The sequence below is a fragment of the Sminthopsis crassicaudata genome, chromosome 5, assembly GCF_048593235.1.
Source record: "Sminthopsis crassicaudata isolate SCR6 chromosome 5, ASM4859323v1, whole genome shotgun sequence".
Lineage (NCBI taxonomy): Eukaryota > Metazoa > Chordata > Mammalia > Dasyuromorphia > Dasyuridae > Sminthopsis > Sminthopsis crassicaudata.
The window spans coordinates 15,391,412-15,416,805 of NC_133621.1; the positions used below are offsets into that span (position 1 = coordinate 15,391,412).

At 37.8% G+C, this 25,394-nt stretch overlaps 1 protein-coding gene across 2 annotated transcripts in view; it reads right to left on the bottom strand.

Annotated features, from left to right (window-relative positions):
- Positions 1-2,220: 2,220 nt before the first annotated feature.
- Positions 2,221-25,394, bottom strand: part of HIBADH (3-hydroxyisobutyrate dehydrogenase) — a 134,240-nt gene continuing 111,066 nt past the window's right edge. For both annotated transcript variants that reach the window (XM_074270726.1, XM_074270727.1), the window contains exons 5-8: positions 22,607-22,740; positions 21,163-21,239; positions 10,484-10,640; positions 2,221-3,294 (exon numbers count right to left, since the gene is read on the bottom strand). In XM_074270726.1, the coding sequence (XP_074126827.1) occupies positions 3,136-3,294; positions 10,484-10,640; positions 21,163-21,239; positions 22,607-22,740 (527 nt within the window). In that variant the 3' untranslated portion in view covers positions 2,221-3,135. The remainder of the gene's footprint in view (positions 3,295-10,483; positions 10,641-21,162; positions 21,240-22,606; positions 22,741-25,394) is intronic.

Consider the following 25,394-nt stretch of genomic DNA (forward strand, 5'->3'; position numbering starts at 1 on the left):
AGGGAAGGAAGGGAAAAATCGGAACAGAAGGGAGTACAAGGGATAATGCCCATGCATATGTACTGTCAAAAAAAAGTTATAATTATAAAATTAATTTTAAAAATTTTAATAAAAGGCCTTTAATATGAAGGCCTTTTAGCATTATGGGTACAACAACATGGCCCTCAGTTTGCTCATCTGTTACTCCCAACTTGAAAGTTCTAGAAACATATCTCAATGTATTTATTGCACGCAAATTGTTAATAATATCCCATGGCTCACCATGTTCTATGATGCTTCAGTCATGGGATACCAAGAGATGAATAGCGGTGAGTTTCTATGGGGAATATCCTTCTTGAGATCAGTGAAAAACAAAGCACTATTTACCCAATGCAACCAGCCCCTTCCTTCTTATTATTCCGTTCAAGGACCATTATCTATCTGCAGCACCTACTTCAATAGTCACCCAATTGCCCATTTATTAAGTGCCCATTAAGTAGACACTTAATAAATCCTTGTTGGCTGACTGAGTCCCCCTAGGAAAGATAAATAAGGGAGTGGGGAAATTTCCTTCCATTGTGGGCTTAAAGACAATAAGACACATTAAACATTTCAGGAGATCTGGGTTATATTACCTTGTGGCGTTCATGATAAACATAAGCAAAAAGATAACTATTAAGATAACCTCATTCACTGATGAAGATGAAGAGATAGAAAAGCATCTGATGAGTTCTTCCACTACTGATCAATCTATACCTTAATATTTAGTGACTTCCATGAAGCACAGAGGATCACAAAGGAAGAGAGCATGAGAGTTACCTTCCAAAAAATGGATACTATTAGCTATTCCTTAAACAGAGCCTTACAATTTGAAAAGAATTTTACAAACATTATCTTATTTGATCTTCACAACCCTGGGAAGAAGATGCTATTCTTATCCTATTTTACAGATGAGGAAATCATCTAAAACCTGAGCTGCTGTTGGTATTCTGAATGTGAGATTCTTTTCCTAAGCCAAAGGGAGCCTGCCCCGGATGGTCTGAATTCTATCAATCTTGATGTTCTTTCAATAAACAAAACTAGAAGATGTCATCAAAGAAATGTGATTGAAAAAGGATGGGCTGGTCATAGAATGAGAGCAAGAGATAACCAATGGCTACTCCACTGGTATCCTCATGGGATTAGGTCAAAAGGATGGAGTTGCTCATAGTGAATCTGTGGGAGAAGACGGACAAGAGCTGCATAAGATGGGCAGACGTGAATGAGTGGTAATCTTCATTGTTGGAGAGAATATCCACATCCAGAAGATCAAAGAGACATTTGAGTAATAATAGTAACTCATATGTGTGTATATATATATATATATATATATATATATATATATATATATATATATATATATATATATATATAAAAACAGTTCAAAAGCATTCTCTTCTCAACTATTATAGGAGATATTATGAAGAAACACTATCCCCACTTTTAGAGATGAAGAAACTGGGACTCAGAAAGCTTAAAGGAATGGGTCATTCTCCCAGTAAATGCCAGAGGTCTTTTTTGGCTCCAAGACCAGTGTTTCCTTCTACATTGGTCACCTTGACCCTGAAATTGAAATCCCCAAACTTCCTGTTGATCCGTGATGACATTGTTTTACCTCCATGGTGGTCTCTGTTCAGGAACTAGCCTGAGATGGTGATTTTGCTCCTTGATTGCTGAAGGCCCCACCAGGAAAGTGAAAGAACCTCCACGGGTTCTCCGTGGACCCATCTCCAAAATCCAGTCCAGTGTGGAGAGGTTCTTCATCAGCGGACACTTTGCCAAGTGCTTCCCTTATCTCTCACTGCCCTGGATGTCCAGGGTCCGTCACAGAGCTCCCGGATGACTTATTGTGTGTTTTCTCTTAAGGAAAATAACCAGCTGCTATAAAATTTCAGAGGACCAAAGAGGCAACAGAAAGCCTTTGCTGGGTGTGAGCAGGGACCAGGCAGTGGGTCATTGAGGGCAACTCCTACTGTGGAAGCGGCAGAAAAAGTGGACCTGAAGGGCTGGAGGAGGGGGGTGAGCCGGAGGCAAAGAGCGCTTCCTGGTCCCCAGACACATTCCAGAGCCCTCCTCTGCTGGAAGATTCTGGACGGAGCATTCAAAGACATAAAGAAGGGCGGCTGGGCTGGACCCGCTCCTCCTGGATGGAGCACTCAAACTCAGCAAATAGAAAGAAACAACAAAAACCCTAAGAAGGCATTATCAGCATAGAAATTTATTTGAATTGAAAATAATGTGGTTTATTTATTTAGAGTAACATAATAATCATCTAAAGTAAATATACATTGTTAACCTAGCAGTAGGCCCTAAAGATGCCGTTCTTTTGATGTCCAAAAGTGCTTGAAAAAAATGTACAAGGAAACAAAAAGTTTAAAAATCGGTTCACAGTATATGGAGGCTTTACTGGAAGGGGCAGGGACGCACACATACACAGACAGACAAAGATATTGTAACTAAGTCCAAATTGGAAAATACTCAATAACAAGTTTTTACTTAATTTTATCAACTCCTTGGAACAAAAAAAAAAAAAATCAGTAATCTTATTAACCTAAGAGAAACCATATGTTTAAGAAGACAAACATATCAGGAAGGTGGGTGGCTAGGGACAGGAAAAGGGAAGTTGCTCCTCGTGCTTCCTCAGGTTACCCATTTTGCTTCTGTCCCTATAACTATACTTCCTTCTCCCTACAAAGATTTTATTTTGGTGAAAATTAATTGAGAGCAGGCTTATTTGTAAAATGAAGTGACTAATAACTCAGCTGAAGTAAGCAAAGATTCAGCTGACTTTGTCCAAGGTAATAATCTGGGGTGACAAAAATATTAAAAAAAAATTTTTTTTAAGTTTAGTATTGCTTTGGTGTGCCTCTCTGATGGTGGCCCTTAAAGGATGAGAATATTTAATTTATGATGCAGTCACTAAATAAACTAAAAAGAATAAGCAGTTTTTAAAAAATGGATGAGAAAAGTTCCTAGACCTAGATCATTGTGACCTACACAATCAAAAGCAGACAGGTCTATGAAAGATAGTGATGGAGACCTTGGAGCAGATCCATTGATGGGGGGAGGCTCCCAGAAAGCTTTGGGTTTCAACCAGCGCCTGTTGCCGCAGCCAGCTCACAAGTTCTCTTCCTCCCGAAGAAACTGGAAAACCGAGGAGAAGTCTTTGCGGGCATAGCCCTTGGCACACATCATCCTATAGATCTGGTGGGACATGCCCCCGAGAAGGATTGGGCTTTTTGTGCTGGTAGCAGAGTCCTGTGCCAACCCCAGATCCTGAAACCAAACAGCAAAGACAGGGGGGACGTTAGCTTAGCAGAGGAGTGGGGGCATCAAAGGTGGAAAACAAAGGGACCAAACAACATGGGTTATGTAAGTGGTAATGTTTGATTTAACGCGTTTCCCCTTCAAATTGCTGTAAGATGGCTAGAAAGCAGAATTAATTTTTTTTTTACTTTTATTTTTTCAATTCTAATGTTTTTCCCAAAATTTAAAAAAATTTATACCACCCATAAAATTGGCAAAGATAACCCAGAAAAGGACAAAAGGTGAGGAAAATAACAGATGTTAGAAGTTCTGTGGGAAGGTAGACATATCAAAGTACTTATGGGTGGAGAATTAAAACTTCAGTGTTATTTTAATTTGCATTTTTCTTCTTATTATTGACTTGAACTATTTCTTAGATATGGCTTTTATAGTCTTGTTCCCTTGTTTAGGGAACTGTTTGTATGCTTTAAAAAATTTTAATATTCTTAATTTAAAATGCCAAATAAAATTAGGATTTCCACATATAGTAGAATAGAAAAAGAAGATTGTGCATGAAACTGCAAATTTCTATGATGTATAGCTTGCCTTTCTTTTAATTCAATATGTAACTTTGAAAGTTGTCCTGTGTCTCTATGTCTTCTGACCTTCTTTCTCTTTTCTTCTGTGCATTAAAAATTTTTTCTCCTCTTTTGGCAATCTTATCCCTATCCCCCTTTCCCTTCTCACTTCATCCCCACTTAAATAAAAGAAAAAAATGTGCACAATCATGCCAAAAAAACCACCTTTCAGTCATATTTGAAAATATCTTATCCTATGGTCCTGAGTCCATCATTTCGAGGTGGGCAGCGTGCTTCATCAATCACAGTTCAAAGATGTCTGTCTTTATTATGTTCTTTATGAACATTCTACTATATTTACACATCATAATTTATTCAACTATTCCCCAACTAATGGGAATTTCCACTTTATAACAGAAAGAGCTGTCTAAATATTCTTGTACAGATGAGTTGACTAGGGTAGATAGACCTACCGGTGGTACTGCTGAGTCAGAGGATATGGACAAGTTGTGACTTTTCGGGCATCGTTACAACTTGCTTTTGCTTTCCAGAAAGTTGGGAAACAGTTTTTACAGCAAGTGTCATTGATAAAGACATTTTTCAAATTAATCAGAATGCAAGTCATCCCCCCAACTGATAAATGATCAAATGATATGAACAGGCAGTTATCAGATGAAGAAATCAAAGCTATCTGTAGTAATACAGAAATACTATAACTTACCATTAATTACACAAATGAATATTATAACAGCTCTGAAACATCCTTCATACATATCAGGTTGGCAAATGTGACAGAAAAGGCAAATGATAAATGCTGGAGAGGATGTGGGAAAATTGGGACACTAATGTAACTGTTGGTAGTCATAAATTGATCCAATTCTTCTGGAGATTTATTTGGAATTATGCCCAAAGGGCAATCTGATTTTGGAACACCATCACTAGGTCTATATCCCAAAGAGAGCATAAAAAAGAGAAAAGAACCACTAGATACCAAAATATTTATAGCAGCTCTTTTTGTGGTGGTAAAGAATTGGAGATTGGGGGCTGCTAGCTGGCGCAGTGGATAGAGCAGCAGCCCTGAAGTCCGGAGGACCTGAGATCAAATCTGGACTCAGACACTTAACACTTCCTAGCTGTGTGACCCTGGGCAAGTCACTTAACCCCAATTGCCTCAGGGAAAAAAAATAATTGGAGATTGAAGGGGAAACCCATTAATTGGGGAATGGCTAATTAATTTTTGGTGAATGGAATGTGTTGATCAGTAGGTAGATTTCAGAAAAATCTGAAAAGACTTACATCACTGATACAAAGTGAAGAGACTATTGTACACAGTATCGACAATATTTCTCAGTGATCAACTATGACTGACTCAGATCTCAGCAATGCAATGATCCAAGATAAGTCCAAAAGATTTGTGATGGAAAATGCTATTCACATCCAGAGAAAGAACTGATGGAGTCTGAACAGAGATCAAATTTGCAATAGAAATATGTTTTATATAATTACACATTTATAACCTATATCAAACTGCTTTTACTGTTTTAGAGAGGGAGAGAACAGGGAGGGAGGGAAAATTTTGAAATTTTATGTAAATTTTATTAATTTTAATTTTATAAAATTTTACATAAAATATTAATAATTGTCTTTATATGTAATTGGGGGGAAAACCTACTATTAACACAAGCAAATTGCTTCCCAGGATGGCTAGAACAAACAACTCCTCTAAATAGCTATGAGTTATTGTTTTCCTATAGTCCTCTAACAATTGTTTTTTTGTTTTTTTTTTTTTACCAATTTTTACCAATCTGATAATTGTGAGGTAGAACTTTAGAGTTATTTTAATTTGTGCTTCTCTAGTTATTAATGATTTGGAGCATTTTTATATAGTTATTAACAGTTTGGATTTCTTTTTTTTTTAAAACCATTTATCTGAAATACTACAAGGGATGTGGGGAAACTTGTTCACTAATGCATTATTGATGGAGTTGTGAATGATCCAACCATTCTGGAGAGCCATTTGGAACTATACCCAAAGGGCTATCAAACTACGTACACCCTTTGATCCAACAGTGTCTCTATAGGATCTTTATCCCAAAGAAATCAAAAGAGAGAGAAAAGGACCCACAAGTACAAGAATATTTGTAGCAGCTCTTTTTTTGTGGTGGGAGAGAAATGGAAATTGAATAGATTCCCCTAAACTGGGGAATGGCTCAATAAATTATGAAATATGAAAGTAATAAAATATTTTTGTTCTATAAAAAAATGATGAATAAGCTGATTTTAGGAAGGGCCTGGAAAAAAATTACATGAACTGATGCTGAGCGAATAAGCTGATTTTAGAAAGGCCTAGAAAGATGTATAGGAACTGATGCTGAGAGGAACAAACAGAACCAAGTGTACATAGTACACAATAATAGCAAGATTGTGTGATAATCAACTAGGAAAGACTTGGTTCTTCTTAATTCAGTGATCCAAGGCAATCCCAATAAACTTACGGCGTAAAATGCCACCTGCATTTAGAGAGAACTAAGGAGACTGAGTATAAATCAACACAAGATATGTTCACTTTTTTTTTTCTTGTGGTTTTTTCCTTTTCTTATTTTTTCTCTCAACATGATTCATATGAAAATAAGTAAAAAATGAATGTACAATATAAACATTTCAAGAGGGACCTTTGGCATTCAAGACTTCTATTGACTCCTTTTATTTGCTAGCATGAGTAATAAAATGATTAATTATCCGGAGAAAAATGAATGTACATATGTAACAAAAATGTTGTTTTACATGCAACTGGGGAAAAGAAAAAAAAAAAAGAAAAGTGTATTTGTGGGATATATATATATATATATATATTGGAAATTAGGCCTTTATTGGAGAACTTTGCTCCAAAGATTCCTTCCTCCCTGTTCCTTTCTAAATCAAACTTGATTTCATTACTATAAAAACCTTTACAATTTATGTAATCAAAATTCTCTATTTTATTTTCTGTGTTCCTCTGTATCCCTTGTTTAATCAAGAATACCACCTCCATCTCTAATCTATAGTCATGAAAAGGCTTTTCTTTTCTTCTATTTTTTAAAGGGATAAAATAATATATACATCATTTATCCATATAAAACTTACTGTTGTACATGGTGGGAGATACTGGACTAAAATTGATTTATTTCAGACTGCTTTTCAATTTTATCAGCAACCTCTTCCAAACAATGAGTCTTTACCCCAGTAGCATGCACCCTTGGGCTTATCAAAAACTACATTATCATGTTCCAGTGTTTTGGGGTCATGTGTACCTGATTAATTTTCTTTTTTAACCAACACAAAATTGTTTTGATGAATTCTGCTTTGTTGTGTAGTTAGATATGGCACTGCTAAGTTCCCTTGCTTCCCACTTTGTTTCAATAATTTCCTTTGAGACTACTGACCTTTTCTTCCTCCGGATGAATTTTATTATTATTTTATCTATTTATATAAAGTAACTGGTACATTACCAAAACACCATGTTAATTAAGCTATTGTCATTTTAATTATATTGGCATTACCCAATCATAAGCAATTAATATCTCTCCCATGATTTAATTAAGCCTCCTTTTATTTTTCTAAAGAGGATTTTGCAGTTGTATTCATATAATTTCTGTTTTATTTTGAATACATTTTAAAAAATCTCTTATAGTTGCATTTTGTTAATAATCTGCTACTTTATTAATATTAGTTTTAATTAATTTCTTAGTTAGGTTTCTAGGATTTCCTAAGTAAAATTGTTTTTATTGTTTGCAAAAAGCACTAATTTTCTTTGCATATTGCCTAGGCCTAGGCCCTCAATTTCTTTTTTCTTGTCTTATTGCTATGTTTAGTATTTCTAGAACTATATGGTTATGGTAGATATTCTTGTTCCTTTGATTGGAGGAGTGCTGCTTAGAAAATAAAACTTCTTCCAAAGCCTCCCTTTCAGCCAACTTTTCATTTATCATCAGCTGTACTGCTTGGTTTCAGTTGTATAGCCATCATACTCTTGCCATTCTCCTTTTCATCTTCCTTTTCTGTATTGTTTACCCCATTAGAGCATAAGCTCGTTGAGGACTTGAATTGTTTATTTTTATTTGTCACTGTTTAGCACTTGGAAAGTGCTTAATAAATATGCACTGTATTATAGTGCTTAAACTCTGATTTTACTTCATTATAGAAAAAGAAATTGATATTATTTACCTTATTAAGAAAAGGTCAATTTATCCCTATGATTTTTTACTTCTTTTTCTTTTTTTTTTTTTACTACAAATAATCACTGTGTTTATTGGTTTTGTTATTAATATGGCTTATTTTGTTTATGTTTTCCTAAAACTACATCTCGGTATGAATTAAAAATAAACATTATGTATAATCTCTTTAATATGTTGCTTTACACTTTATCAAAAATATATTCAATATTTTTGCAACAATATTTATTAGAGATATTGATCATCAGTTTTGTTTGCTTTATCTCTCCCTGTCTTAAGAATGAGGACCATATTTGCCTCATAGAGTTTAAAAGAAATTTTCTTCTCCTATTTTGGTAAACAATTTATATAACAATAGAGTGAATTTTTCTTTGAGTATCTGATAGAATTAACTACTAAATTCAATTACTGTTATTTTTCTTCTTTGGGAACTTAGTTGGGCTTGTTCATTTAAATTCTCTCTTTCCTGATTTATTTTAATTTGGACAGTTTACATTTTCAGAAATAATCATCTGTTTACCTTAAGTTATCAGCTTTGTTGGCATGTAATTTAGCAAAACAGTTTCTAATTTTTTTTTTTACTTCTTTATCTGCTATGAATCATTATTTTTCTCTTTTAATCTCGGCAATCTGAGTTTTGTTAGGGGAGAGGAATTAAAGATCAAACTAGCTTATATTTTGCCTATCTTGTTAGTTTTTTTAATTATCTCTTAGTTTTATGTCTTGATATAATGGGTTTTGCTTTCAGTTTTATTGATTTCTTCCTTGATATTCAGAATTTGAGTTTAAGTGTTTTAGCTGAGGTTTTTGATTTGTTGTTTTTGCTAGTTTTTAGCTATATGCCCAATTGTGTTTTTTTCTTTCTTGTATGATTAAAAGTATTTGGAAACACTGGGTGTCATAAAGTAGAAGAATGGAAAGAATACAAAGCAATATGAATATATATAGTAAGTTACAAATGGAATGCTTCCCGTAGTGGTAGTCACTGTGCTCTAAGAAACTGGGAGAGAGTTATAGAAAGTCCAGAAAATGGCAACTAAATTGATTAGGGTAATATTTAAAAGTACTTAACCAGTATTAAACTAAAGAACATATGTCTATTCTGCTCAGACAAAGGGTAATTGGTAAACTAGTTGATCAGAAGCTTAATACATTTTCTTTGAGGAGGGAAATTCTTTATTTGTTCAAGATATCGTAACTTTAGTCTGTATGGTACTGACATGGACTACCCGAAACTCTCCACAGTTTACTAATACAAAAAGGTAATCCAATTAGTTAGGGTATTGCTAAACAATCTTCTCTCATGATAAAAAGGGGAGATCATCCCTGTTCTATTTTTTCCTTTCCTCGGCCACCCCCAACTTCCATTCCTGAAACAGTAACTGAAACAGGCAGCGAAGCACCCTGGACAACAATCCTGACAGAGGCTCTGGTCCTTGGCCACTGATTCCCAAGCCCTTCATTTTACTGAGGTCACCTCTACAGAAAGTCTACACGGCAGAATCTACACCTAGCTCTTCTTGGGTCTAAGCTCCATGTCTTAATTTCTCTCTTGGTTTCAGTCTCTGGCAGCATTTCCCAACGAGATCTCCAGGACTCTACGAGTCCCACATCGCCTGCCTGACATTCACGGCAGACAGCCATTACCTTGTGCCTGCAGCCCAGCAGATACAGGAGGTGACTGGTTTTTATATAGCAGCTGCTGCAAACTAGGGTTAGACAAGCCTGGCCCATGACAGCCAAATTAAGAATATTCTTTCAGGATTGAGACTAGGAAACATGCTTATAACATGGTATGTGCAGAGGCCTAAGTAAGGGCTTCTTGAAAAGTAAATTCAGAGCTGGCAGAACAGGTGCCCCCAAAGAAAGAATGTCTTTAATACATTTTTCATGGGCTAAGAAATATGTAATAGAGGCCCTCACAGACCCATTTCTACTTAATAAAAAAGAGAATTTTATTTTGAGAATTAAGAGACTTTTATATTAGTTTTGGAGGACTATTCTTCTTTAAAATGTACTTTTAAGGTCAATATAGGGGTTGGAAATTTTATGTGTTAAAAAAATCAATGTTCACTACTCTCTTTCCATGCATTTGATCTATTCAAAGTTTTAGAAAACTGCACTAAATTTTGCCAGATTATGTTAAAAAGAAACTCAAGTACCAAATAAAACAAAAGTAACTTGTCAGTCTCTTTTAGTAAAGTATATTAGCAGTAAAGAGGAATACACTTAGCATTTTTCTACCCATCTAGAATAAATTCTTATTCATTCCTGGTAAGAAGGAGAAAGGTAATTTCCAAGGTTGAAATAAAAAGTGATTTTGTTGCTTGAGAAGTATATGAAGGAGAGGGATAGATTTTGTTAAAGAAAAAAAACTAAGAATAAGATAAAAGGGATTTAAAGATTAGCTCTTTATCAAATGTACAGTACCTTGGCCATAAGCACTGTTCCAAATCCACCCTGGTAATTATTCGCAGAAGGTACTCCATCCATTACCCCTGGCACCGGATTGTAAGTGTCACTTGACCAACAACGACCAGAGCTCATATTTAGAATTTTGGCCAACAGTTTTGGGTCAAGACCTAACCTGTCAAAGGTCAAAGAAAAGAAGTGTTAAATGTCAAAATGTGCAAGACATGGGTGACTTGTTTTACATATGACGACAAGGTGCCATTTCTCTCCCATTTATTACATGCCTTGGAAAACAAAAGAGTATTGATATTAGAAGTAGGCAATTCTGTCTTAAATTACAGGGACTCGAACTAGATGATAAGCAGTAATATTTCAGAGGTAGGACCTTCTATATTTAATAAGAACATTTTGCCCCATCTTGCTTTTTAAAATAAATATTGTCTAACACGGTTTCTGTGTGCTTGCTTGCTTATTGCAAGCATAGGTTCTTCTGGTCTTTTGGTCATCAATTACATCTATGTATTTCATAAAAAAATTTAAATCAAAATTAGCATTTTTAACATTTAAATTCCACATATGCTGCTCATAACTAAAATATTTCAAAATGATACACTGGCAAATAAATGATGCATCATAGTAGTAGTATACGTGTGGATGCATTTATATGTGTGTTTATGCTTTTTGTTTTCAAGAAAATAAATGCAAGAGATGTGCTACAAACCGTAAAAGAATCTTAAAAGAAATTATCTTGTGAAAGAAGATATTACTTGTTGTATATTCCTGAAAACTATTTATTTATTAAATCTTCATTAAGAAATCTTGCTTATGAAGCAAGTCTGCACAGTTGTGACATATGTTATCTATTCAGAGACATGCATTATAGTTCTGGGTCAGCTGCTGATGAGGTCACTGATCCTGATAAAACAAAGCTTGTCCGAGCAGAAACATCATTTGTCCTAATGCTGGGCTGACGGTGTAAATGGCTGCTCCATGTGGACTTTAAAGAAAATAGAATCAAAATACGGTATTGTTGTGAGGATAAGTATTTTTACACAGTTGGGGGAACATATTTTTGTTAAGTATCATTCATTCAAATTTCAAATAATATTTTCTACAGATGACTTAGCTATTTCTTTAATATAAAGTTGTTGCAAAGTATTGCTATGAAATATTCTACTCTCACTCAGAACCAATGTCTTCTAAGAACAGAAATAATACATTTACTACACAAAGGTAGATCAAGATTTTTTAAAAAATGTAGGCATGTTTATTTTGCACACTGTACTTTTTGTATGAAAGCAAAGAGGTGAGCTTTTAAAGAGAAACTGATTAAACATTAAATTCTGCAAAATCCTTTACAATACTGACCCTGGGAGTCTGTTAAAGGTAAATGTAATCTAGGGAATATGATTTGATTCCTGATATACCCAAAGTTATAGATAAATGTGTTAAAACAGGAGATCGTGCTGAGCACTTATATATTTTAAAGAGGAGTATAACAAATGTAATAGATTAAACGAGACTAATCTTAATTGGAATTCACCTGCAGACTGAACAAATTCCAATTTTTTTTCATCTTTTCTGAATTCATTTTGATTTTATAAGACATTGTAAGAGATTGAATGGATTTGTATCATATGAATGTGTGTACTGTGCTAGAGATCTCTTTTGAACCAACATTAAGCTAATTAGGCAAACAAGATAAACATTGCTAGGGGAATAAATGCAAAAATACAGGTTGCTGATGAACTAATTTGCTTTAATTATAACTAAATATTTTCTAAATACAAATAATTCTAATTTAATATTCTTCTTAATTCAGGTACCTTTTATATCTAAAGAGCTGCCTTCCTCTTGCCACTTGAGATAAAATCAAGAGACTTATTACTAGTCTAAAATTAATTTTCAACTACGTCAGCATATTGTTGCTCCTCTTTAAAACATCACAGGTAACACTGAGCAGACGCTAAGTACTAAGTGAAATTCATGCTCATTGGAAGTAATGCTCCCATCTTCAATTATCTTTCTTCCCTCCAAGAGGGCCAAGCATCTTATTCTAAATAAGTCCACCCTGCTTGCTCTACTCCATTCTTTGAGCAAACATTGCTACAAATTTTAAAATGTTTTTGTAAACAAAGAATTTTGCTCCCGAGAAGCACTTTTCAGGGGGAAAAATTAAGAGTGATTTCAGCAATAATTTTAAACCTGCACTTTCTGAACTTTGATGCTCTTCACTAGATCAATTCCCTTCAGAAAACCGCTCCTCTTCTTGTTTTCCCCCTTCATCAGAGCAAGCACATCATTAAGAAGCACAAGTTAGGAGCGTTTTGCATTTCATCTTCCTGAGGATTCATCCAATGGTACATGTATAACTGACAGTTAAAACTAGACACGATATTAAAATCAGTTCCTGAAGTCCTCTGTCTTCCTCTGGGCCCGAGGCTTGTAATGGTCTGAAACCAGCCAGAATATACAGTAATTGTCATTCAGCGAGAGTCTCTAGAACGTCATGCTTCACTGGAGAAGACTGAGTTTCCATTTGAAATCAACAAATTAATCCAAGACAGGTATCTGAAAGGGCAAGTTTAATAGGAAGCCGCTACTGGGCTCTCAACCATGATAAAATGTTATTGCTGTTTCCCTGTAAATTGGCTGGGAACATATGATGCTCTCTGCATAAGAGCTCTGCGGCCGTTCACCAGATATACCGCTCGAGCCGTCAGAATGATGACGGGCTGTCAGTCCCCATAATAACTTGCCGCTGGACGCAGCGTGAGCAGCCACGTGTGCGCCTGCGTGCCGGCGACTTTACAATTGCTGAAACATTCTCTGAAAAAAGCATCCGATGCCCCGCTCGCATTTCTAATGCTTCCTCAAGAAGCATCGCTGTGTCACAGCTATTCCCCTTTAAAAACCAAGAATCTCAAATGAGACGCCAGAGGAAGGGAGGATGCTGATGCACAAATGGTGACAAATTAAAATCCACCCAGCGTCTGCCCTACCCCATGCCCAGGCTTTGAGGGCCCAAGGGCTGAGCTAACTTTGCTGGTTGGCGTCTCCAGTTGGGCCGGAAAAGAAGCCAAACCTTCTACACCTCCCAGAGAGCTGAGTTCTGGAGGGGATGCTTCACAGATGGAAAGCGGGGGGCCACAGGCCTGGGCATCAATTATGTGCAGTTTATCTTGTGTGGAACGAATACTTACTGAGAACTTACATGGGTCATAAGGAATAAAAAGTAGACAGACATCATCCCTGACCTAGAGCGGCCCACAATCAAGTTAGTGAGAAAAGCAGGCTGGCTAGGTGGTCTTGAGCAAACCAGGTATTGTGCTTCAGTTTTCTCTTCTGGAAAATGGGGAAGTTGAACTAAAACATCTTTCTGTCCCTATCCATCTCTGGCCCTAACCCAGAATCCTATGATAAGTATTATATTAAATCCAATGAAAGAAACAGTTGAGCACCTACAAGGATGAAAGCCATATGGAAAACTAAGAAGTAAGTACCCTCTACGGTTAAATGTGGCATTCACCAGTCTTATTATAGCTTTTGAGGTTAAAAAAAAATCATAACATATTTTCTAGAAGTTATGTCAAACTTCTATTTGAATTTTTTTGGTGGCTTAATACAGGCCCTGCATAAAACATTGATTTTTGATTAAGAAGCTCAAGTCAGTCACCTAAATTAGCATGGAGTTTTTCCCAAAGAAATTCTCTTAAAAGGGGCAGCTAGATGGCACAGTGGATAGAGCATCAGCCCTGAAGTCAGAAGGACCTGAGTTCAAATCTGGCCTCAGACACTTAACACTTCCTATCTATGTGACCTTGGCAAGCCACTGCCACAGAGGAAGGAAGGGAGGGAGGTTCTTAAAAATGAAATTATGCATCACTATCTATTTGTAAAAGATGATCTTCATCAACACTACAGAGGTAGTGACTCTTACAGGGATTTCAGATTACTCAAGGAACTCGAATTTAAAAATGTTTTAAACTTGAATTTTCTTTACACCCCCACTATGGTTAATTCTGTTCATAGTTGTTCATTATTTCAAAAAGGTGGTGGTCAATTTTAGATTCTGCTTTGTGATAACAACTAGGGATCCAAACTGACAGGATGTGCTACGAGTAAGAGACAACTAATTGCATTCTTATGTTCAGATTTCTCATTTTTGATTAACATCATTTAAGCTGGATAATTGTGTTAAAGACCCGGCACATGATAAAAAAAAGGACAAGTGAGAGCAGAGATTTACCCAAACTATACTAATCAATATCAAAGTAAAAATAAACGTTCTTGAATAGTAAATGAACTATGCAGTTCATTAGAAATGCACATTTAAGTGGAATGAGCAACTCTACTTTTAAATGTTGACATTAAAACTCCCAATAGAAATGTATTCTTATTTTTATGAACAAAAAAGAGACAAAAACAACACATTTTCTCCAGAGTGTATAGAATATAAATGGAGCTAAAGCACCCTGATGCTGCACTACTTTGGGGGAATTTACTACTTGGGAATTTATGCTCGTTGATGCCAATTTTCTCTTTCACCTTGCAAAGCTCTATAAATCCTGCCTGCTATCTATACTCTATTAGAGAACAATTCTGTCATTTTAAAACACGTCTGTAAACCATGGAGAAAAGACAATAGTAGAAGCACTCATATTTTAGTGCTTCCAAACCACTGAGAATCTCCTAAAGAAAATGGGATGAAAGATCTCAACATTTTGAAAAATGAGCTTGTGAATTATGTTACCAGGCAGCAATTCATTAACAAGAGCCGAGGCGCCGGCAGTGCGCACACTATTTTCAACAGTTAAATAACACAAGTGAGCTTCTTCCCTCTGTCCACAGATGGGCCACATGCATGAGAAGGAGTGAATGTGCTACATTTTGTTTTGAAAAGCCTTTCGGCTACCCTGCTAGCATTTCTGCATTCAAATTTCCTCTCTCCATTGATTTTGTCACTGCATCAGCCTAATAGGGAAAAGGGATGAGTTTTGCCTTATAAAAACTGAAAACCTTCAGTCTTTCTACAGGGCTTTCTCCCTCCTGTTTTTGCCCACCCCACTCAGCAAGGTCAAGGCTTCTTACTTCCCCCACGATGGCTTCATTCTTTCAACCAATATTTATTTATTGAGCACCTACCACAAGAAATGCAATGGCCTAGGTCTGCCAGGACAAAAATTAAACATGGTGAGAAATCCAAGTATCTAGGGGAAATAATCAATAACTATGATACAAAGGGGCATAAAGACGGTAGATTCAGGTACGTATCTCTAGACATATGTATGTATAATATCTTATATTCATCTGTCCCTTTGGGGCCCACCCAGAGTGTTGTATAGTACAGTACATTATCTCATGTAATCCATATCCCTGATAACCCTGAGAGAGAGCCAGCCTAAGGATTAATATTCCTTTCTTCCCCATAAAGAGGTGCATGGGTCACAGAAACTGAAGAATCTGGTCAAAGCCACAAACAAGAGGGCCCAAGGCTAGACCTGGCCCTTTCTAATTTCAAGTCCTTTGCATTCTTCTTGCAGAGTTTCTCTTCTCAGTCTTGGGGACCCTTTTACCCATCTAGCCTTCCTTCTCAGTCTTGGATCATCTTCCATCTCTTTGGTGAGCGGCCCCAGACCTCAGGTCAAGACTCTCCCCTTGTTTCTCTCTTCTCTCCTAAGAAAATCTAATTTACTCACAGTCTGTCAAGTGCTGTTTCTAGGCAAACGGCTGCCAAATCTACTTATCCAGATGTAGCATCTTTGCTGAACTCTAATCCCAAACACCAACTGCAAGATGGATTTATCTACCTAGAGAGCCAAAACACGTCCAATCATGTTTTCTTCCCCTAATCCAGACCCACTTCCAGGTTTCTAGGGTACTATCCTATTCCTAATCACCCATATTTAGAACATCCCTCTTATACCCCCCTCCACTGTACCCCCAAACACAACCCATCGGCAGGCAAGTCTGAACAATTATCCTCCACATAGTTCACAATCCATTCCCTTCTTCTGCCATGCTGGTTCAGACTCTTTGAGTCTCCTAATTGATCTTCCAGGTAACCCTTTCCAATCTGTACTTCACACAGCTGCCAAAATAGCTTCCTAAGACCTAACGCTATCCGTGGGGCTACCCGGTTGCCCCTCAACCTAAGTTAGAGTTGGCCATTGCTTTTTTGGGGAGGCCCCAACTTGATGTATTGGAAGCCAAGAAGAAAGCAGGAAGGGAAAGAAATGGAACAAACTATCCCATGAATACAGAAGAAAAGATGCTTAGTGCAGGAGGAGTCCAAGACAGAAGATAAAAATGGCAAGAGATACAAGACATAAGATGATGATATAAAACATCATTTGGAGGTGATTCAAAGTAATAGGTAGAGCTAATAAGGGAAAGGAAAGGGGGAACCCCATTTCTCGGTGCATAGATAATCCCATAAGGCGCAGTGTCCCCTGTAAAATGAATTTACAGGCCCGAAAACCTAGATTGATAAATAAAAGGTTTATTTAGAAATTTGGAAGTAAAGTTCAGTTATAAAGACAGCAGGGCCAAAGGTGGCTGCTGGGCGGGCAGGAACCCCTTCATGGCTGGAAGGATATCATGTGTTGGCTGGGAGGGCTCTTGCTTGACCCTTCTTATATATGATGGGCGGTGCCCCTAAGTTCTCCACAGGCTTTTCAGTTGTTTTTCTGGGAACCTCGCTGACTGCAGTGTTCTGCTGACGGCGGACTCCCATACACATATTGCTACTCTCTCAAAAAACCGTAACCTCATGTTCTTCAATTTAGTCATTTCCCATGAGCTACAATCCACTTTAGACAAACACCAAGGGCTTATCCTTGACTGTGACATCACCCATGTGCAACATCTTTCATGTTAATGAATTTCGGAATCCCCTTATCTGAACCCAATTTTTTGGCATTCTACTTCTCCCCCAGACTCTGTTCTTTGTTCACCCCATAACTCCAACCCCTTAGCCTTGCAGTTCTTTCTTAGGTCATTCTCTCATACTCTTTCCCCCTCCCCATTAGGACCTTTTGGAGAACCATCTCATTCTCTTGAGCACCTCTTCCCCTTATCATTCTGCCTATCATGCCCTGGAGCAGTGGTCCTCAAACTTTTTAAAGAGGGGGCCAATTCACTGTCCCTCAGACTGTTGGAGGGCCGGACTATAGCAAAAGCAAAAGCTCACACTCTGTCTCCTCCCCTCAACCCATTTGCTATAACCTGGCTGGTAGTTTGAGAACCCCTGCCCTAGAAGAAGCCACGGAACCCTGGGCCTCAGAAACTTATTGTGTGACTCTGAGTCATTTAACTTATCCTCTGCTTGTTTGTCCTTTGTACTTGAAAAGTAGAGGGATTCCCCTCTAGTGCCATTCCTAGCAAATAAAGGAAGCATTTTCAAAGATTAGCCCTGTTGGTCTTTACCACCTTCTCTTATTTGAGAGGGAGATGAGAAAAGTAGAGAAGATTCACAAACATTTTTACCAATACTTTCCCCCTTTTTGCAGCTATAAATGCGACATTGTGCCTCTTATTTTTTTTCTACTGTGCAGAGTTATGAATGTGTGACATTGCCGATGTGAAAGTGAAAATTAGGCTACTAATAAAATCACAAGAAGGCTTTAAGTTAAACATGTGAATGTGAAGGAGGGACTGCAAGCATTAAGGTTAGTTGTGCCCTCTACTAAGAAAATACTATAATTATTCCTTTTTCTGCCATATCCTTTAGTCAATGTTTTGTGTTTAATGGTATCATGTTGATTAATTTTGCTTAAATGTGAAACATGCTGATGGGGATTCAGGAACTACTGGGTTAAAAATAGTTTATCCCTCCTCATCCCAAGGTTGCCCCCCTAATCCTAAAAAAGCAATTGAATGGCATATCCTATTGAGAATCCTAGATCTGCCAGCTTAAAGCTGGGGGAACAAGTCAATTCAGAAAACTATAGAAGGAAGTCCATGACACACCTGTATCACCAGCTTAGCATATAATAGGAGTATAAAAAATTTCCGTGAATTTAATTAGATTAGAACTTCTAGAACTCTATTAAAAACTCAGCTTTTTTCAGTCAATAGCAAATTATTACCTATGTAGTCTGAATAGCAAAAAGTATTGAAGGAGTGCCACATTATAATAAGAGCCATTATTTTGTAGGATGAATAGCTTCTGGAGTCATGATGCTCAAAGTAAATGGTAGGAAATGGAATGGATTGGAATGCCATGGAGGGAAAATTTACCAGCCTCTAGTCTTGTTACATCTCTAATTTACAAACCCCCTTTTTTTTATCCCCAAACACTGAACTATGTTAAAATATGCACCAAGTCACTCATCCTGTTGTCAACAGTAATTAATTTTGTATGCATTTTTGTCCCAGAAATTTCCATCTCCCTTTTATTTGTTAACTGTGATAGAGCAAGACATGAAAATAAGTTGTAGGCAAGTAGTTTTTCAATTATGCTAAGTGACCCGTAGACTAAAACTGACCATAATACAGATACACCGCGTTGAATTACAATTGGTTTTTAACAATAGCTACATACAAGACTAGCCATTTTATTAAAGCTTAATACAGATATGCTTCACCATCTTACAGACATTCAATTTTAAAATGTAAATGGTACACGATATTGATAAACCAATTAGCACTGATGCAAAGCAAATTCCTCTTTTATCTCAATTACAACATGACAACTTAATAGGTCAAGATAGTCCAACATCTGAGACAAGGGCAATTCAATAAAACAACAGCATCTTGATATGGTAATTAAGAGGAAATGTGAATCCATTACTGTGTTGTTGTTGTTGTTTTAAAGTAAGTGCTTTTTTGCTGTTTTGTAGCTTTTTTCAAAAATTGAATGGTATGTTATATTATTCTAGTTTCATTGAATGTGTTTAATATTTTAGTTTGGGGCAGGTGATTTTGGGAGTGTATCTGAAACATGACTTCTTAACCTTTTTATGTCATGGACCTTTTTTGGCAATGTGGTAAAGCCTATGAACCTCTTAGGATAATGTTTACACAAAATAAAAATACATGGGATTACCAAAAAATCCAAATATACTAAAATAAAGTTATACAAATATTTATGAGAACCAAGTTCAGGATTCCAAGTTTAGAACCCTTACTCTAAAGCATCAAATAATGACTGAATTATTCAACAAAATAACTAATTTATTGGGAGCTAGGTAGGTAGAGTTAAAAAAAAAAGAGAACAAAAATGAAATGAGAACGAGTATGATCAGAGAAAGGGAAAGAAAGGCAGGGAGAAAAAGAGGAGAGGAAAGAGAGAGAAAGGAAGGAGTGCACTCATGCCTTCAGAAAACTGAACACATGTTTAATTGAACATACATTATATTGCTATATGTAATTGTTTAATGATCTGTCTTAGGAAGAGTTTCAAATTAAAAGATTGTTGATTCACAAGCCTAATTATGAACTTATCCCTTCCACTGGGTCTAGAATCAGGAGGACTTGAATTCAAATCCAGCCTTACTAGCTGTGCGATCCTGGAAAAGTGACTTAAAAATTCCCTGTCTCAGTTTCCTCAACTGAAAAATGGGGATAATAATAGCAAAATGGGGATAATAACCAGGACCTCCTTCACAGAGTTTTGTAGCATCAAAGTAAAAGCACTTAGCACAATGCCTGGTACACAGTAGGTGCTTAACAAATGCTTTTTTTTTGGGCGGGGGCAGCTAAATGGCACAGTAGATATAGCACCAGCCCTGAAGTCAAGAGGACCTGAGTTCAAACCCAGACAGAACTATATGGAAAACAGAAACACCAGCAACAATTATTGGGAGGACTAAATTCAAATAAATAAAATAATCATCTGGAACTTTTGCATACAATGTACACAGCACACTGACCCTTCCATTCATGCAAATTTAACTCTCTATTGTCAAGGTACATGTCAGCTTTACAGGGATGTAACTTAACACTTGCTAGCTGTGTGGCTCTGGGCAAGTCACTCAACCCCATTTGCCTTGCAAAACAAAAAACAAACACAAAAAATAAATGCTTTTTTCCTTCCTTTTAATAGAAAAAAGGAAATTCTTGACCCAATTTAAGTAAAATATTGGATAATCTATGTAAAACAACATAGCCATTTACATAATAACATCCAGATACATGTGTGAATACATTTTAATAAGTAAAAGAAATGTTGGGTTTTGACTGCAAGGGTGAAAAACTAGCTAACTGTAAGAGGTTATGGCTATAAAATATATCTCTTGGACTGAACTCTAATTTATGTAGAAAATAGAACCACCAGCAACATTTATTGGAAGGATCAAATTCAAAGTAAATAAAATAATCATCTGGGATTTTTATATATGACCAACGCTGCACACTGACCCTACCATTCATGCAAATTTAGCTCTCTATTGCCAAGCTACATGTCAGTTATGCAGGGATTGTAACCCCTACTTCAACATGATAGAAGAAATGAGAATGTCACAACAACAAAAAAGATAATTAAGTTTAAATGCAAAAATGCCATGGTACTTTGTGACTTTACAAAGAAAGTTTGTCTGAGGTCCAAACTCTGGCTAAACAGGCAAGGTCAAGGATATTCCAATATTCCAAGTAACTGCAAAACTTTTTGTGGCAGAAACTCCTAGAACTCTGTAGTATTATTCTCCCCCCACCCTATCGACAGACACAGCTCCTAAAAACAGAAAGCCACAGACCTGATTCCAAGATTCATCGCTTCAGCAGTCCCGATCATGCTGATGGCCAGCAGCATGTTGTTGCATATTTTTGCTGCCTGAAAAGGAAGTAGATGGTCAGCATGGAGGGTCCCTGTAATGGCTTCAGAGGAGCTTTGTCTGCACCTGAAAGGAAACTTTCACCTCATGATTCCCCCAAGGATGGGAGGGACTCTCTCACTGGTAGTCAGGCAAATGCCCTGGGTTTGGCCTTTTGGGTCAACATTAGGGGACCACACAGAGGGCCATAGTCTTCCTATGAACATAATTTGTAGGTGAAGCCAACTTGGGACTGAGCAAACCAATCGGCAGCCCGATGTCACTGGCTGAGAGGAAGCCTCCTGCTGAGACAAGGGCACCCGATGCAAAGACCAATTGAGGTTGGTGGGACCTGGACTGAGGAGGCCCCACGAGTCCAGCCTGTGACGCTGGGCACTGAGAAGCCAGAGGAGAATGCCAGGGAGTAGTGGGGGCAGAGCCTAGGGGGTGAAACCCTTTTCTTGGGGGGCAGGCAGCAGGATGGTGGGTATCGCTGCAGGACCCCTGGGGAAAGGCAGGACATGACAAAGGCATGGAGGAACTGGAAGGTGAAGAAAAGTCAGGAGGAAATAAGGAGTGATAGAAGATGAAGGAGAGGGGAGCGGGCCATGTCCAGGCAGCCAGCTGGGTCAGTGGGACAGTTGGGATCAGCGGGAGGCAGCAGGGGCTCCATGAGCCTCCACCAAGCTCCCTCCTGCTCCCCTCCAAGAATCGGGCCAGCACTGGGGCCCAGCAAGGGCACAGCTTTGCCCCACTCTGCTAAAAGGTCAGGGCGAGGGGCACTTGGGAGGGATCCAAAAGGTGCAGACAGAATGAGGGCCCAGGACCTGCCTGGGAGAAACAGTCTGACAGAGGAGAATTACAGGGAAGGAAGGAAGCAGGCAGAGAGAAAGGCCTGGTGCTCAGAGGAGAAAGAAAGGCCATTTCGCCAGGAGTGTAACCAAAAGCCTCTGGCACTGAGATTCAGGCAATGTGAGTGAAGCTTTCACAAGTCTATAAAATGGCAGGGACTCTGTCATGTCATTAGCAGACACCATTATGACTCCGCTCCCATCTCCTTCTTGGGTTTCCCCAGTGCTCCTCATTTGAATCCATGTTCTGCATTTACTTTTCTGTGATTGTGTTTGCATCCCACCCACCCCCCAGGAGAATGCCCGGTTCCTGTGAGAGCAGGAACTTGTTTTACTCTTTAGTGATAGTCTCAGGGCCTCACACAGGGTCTGGACCATAGGAGACACTCAGAAAAAGCTTTCTGATGAACTGAGTATATTAATTCAAAAAAACCTGAGTCAAGTATGGAGAAAAGGCAATTAAATGAATATGAAAACATAGAGAAGAAAGAGAAAAAGGAAGCTGAACTCACTGTATCTCCCCATTGCTCCCTTACCTGTCCGGTTCCCACCCCTCCACAATACACCACGTTGGATCCCATGCATTCCAGTAATTCTTTGGCAGCAGCAAACTCTCGCTCCAGTCCTCCTACCATGAACGTCAGGTTCCCAGCTCGAGCAGCTCCCACCCCTGGAAAGAAAGATTTGGAAGGGAGAATAAATGCAGGGAACATTCAAAAAGGATTTAAAAACATAAATTTAGAATTTAAAGACATAAAATTCATCAGGGACACAAACCGTGTCCACAGCAAGTATGTTCTACAATCCTTTCCATGATTCCATCTTGTCCAATGGTCTGGTAGACACTGTACTACATGTGACCTGTGGCACCCTCTGAAGAACCCAAACTCTTGGGGGCCCTAAGAGCAATGGGAAGACTCATAGATGTGTAAACAGGCTCAGTAATGGCGGGTCTAAGCTCATGGCTAATCCAATAAAGAGGCGGCTGGGCAAATAGGAGGAGGTAGAGACAGTCTGCCCAAGGACAGTGCTCTGCAGGATCCAAAGGCAGGCCTCCAGAGGCAGAAGAAATCCTCAGTGGAGGATCCCTGAAAAGACCTAAGAATGATTCAGGATAAGGAGAGAGGGGGAGTGTTACTCTCACAGGGAGAGTGACTCTCCATCCTGAAGAACCACTTTATATATGGAAGCATATATAAAATCATAAAGCCACAAGAAGCCCCCCAAAAACCAAGGTGGACGTGTTCCACTGTGCAGAAATCATGGATAATCCAGAGTTTAGGACCAGTCCCACTTCAGTATTTTGCTGCAAGACATTTGACAGTTTTATGAGTTGATGTGACCCAATATTTAATCAGCCCCTAGCCTTGGCCTTCCAGTGATGAGTCGCTTTATGGTAAGCTGGCCCTCTTAGCCATCCCCAGCCCCTCACACAGAGCCTTAATCTCCTCATCTCAGTTAAATAAGACAACGGAAGAAATGATCTGCAGAGCCTCTTCAAGCTCTAATTTTGCAATCTGCATTGGGGTAGAAGAAAATGGTAGAAGAGATGGTAGCTGAGCTGAATCTTGATGGAAGAGAAAGATTCTCAGACACAAAGATAAAGACGGAGGACATCCTAAGCAAGGGGGAAATACATGCAAGAAAAGGGAGAGATATTATCATTCTCCAAATCGGTGGGTTTAAATGGTCTTGAGGTGGCTCTCCTTCCACATGAACCTTTAAAATAACTAGATGTTGCTTGGAGATAATGGATTGATGCAATAAGCAAATATATGTTTGCATGGTGCATTTCTCATTTGATAATTTAAATACCCTAAGGGAAGAAACTGATTTCTGTTTTTATCTTTATATTCCCCAGGTCCAGCACAGTGCTTTGTACATAGTAGGTGTTAAATAATTATTTGCTGAATTTTCCCTAACTAGTGCATCCTGATGTCTGTTTTCTGTGTTTAGATTTTCTCATTTAAATATATACATACACACACACAACACACACACACACACACACACACACACACACACACACACACATATATATTTGCCAGCAAAGCCATTAAATGAAAATTTCAGATAGTAAGATTCTATTTGGAGGTCTTCTTCAGAGACTAGTTATTCCAATGGGCACTCTGCAATATCATAGTTTTGGCCAATGCACTGGAAAAAAAGAGCTAAGCAGGCTTAAGAACTATAAATGAATTCTCCTATTCTTCTGGATCTTCTTAAAAAGGTTCTGTTGAGTAAACATAAAATTTAAGGCTAAAATTGTTTAAAAATTTTTTATCTGTGGATTTTTCTCTTTTGTATTGGTATGGGAATGGTACTTAAGAGAGGGGCTTGATGATCTACTTCATGTGGTAGCAGTACTTTGGTGAAATCACCATGAGTCCACAATCTTGTCTTTGGCTTAAACATTCAGAAACTTAATTTTATCAGTTTAGACAGACTCAATCAGACTCTAGGAAAATGAGGAATACAAATAAGCTCCCAAGAGGCTAACTTATAATCTAAAATACTAAACTATTAATTTACAATGGAAGCTCTAAAGAGTCAGGATTGATTCTTATAGGTACTTTCTCCTTGGGGGTAGATATAATCAGGAAATAAAGTTATAAAAATTACAATGTTGCTTGAGGAGAACCCAGTCAGAACCAACTAAGCTGATGTTCTCAAGAAGAATTTCCAACATCCTAAGACTAAGTTTAATGAGTTGATTTTCTCCACTCCAAGTGGAACTGTTATTAATCACCTAGAGTCAGAGGACCTTCTTCCTTGGACAGTGTGTGTTAGTACTGGCAAATTTTTATTATCCAAGTTTCCTTTTCCAAAATTCCTTACAGCCACCAAAAAATGTCAGTCGGTGTACATTTCATGATAGGAGACATGATGTAAATTAGAGTTTATTTCCATTCTTTCCAAGAGGGCAACATATTCATAAACTCTAGGATAGGTCACTTCTGAAGCTGACTACTCAGATCCAAAGTATTAACACTGGAATTACAGTGTTGGACTTGGGGTTAGGAAGAATCCGGTCCAAATCCTGCCTCAGACAGTAACTAGATATGTGACTTGTCTCAGACTCAGTTTTATCATCGATAAAATGAGGTTGGCAAGTTTGTCTACGTCATGGGGCTAATAGGAAGATCAAATGCAATAATAATGTAAAGAACTTTGTAAACCTTATCATACTCTGTAAATGCTGGATATTATTATTATTTTGTTGATTCTTATTAGTTCCCATTTCAGAAGATGGCATTGTTTAAGTGTGCCCTAGTATTTAAGAGTATACTCTTTAAACTTGTAGCCTATGCACTGATCACAAAG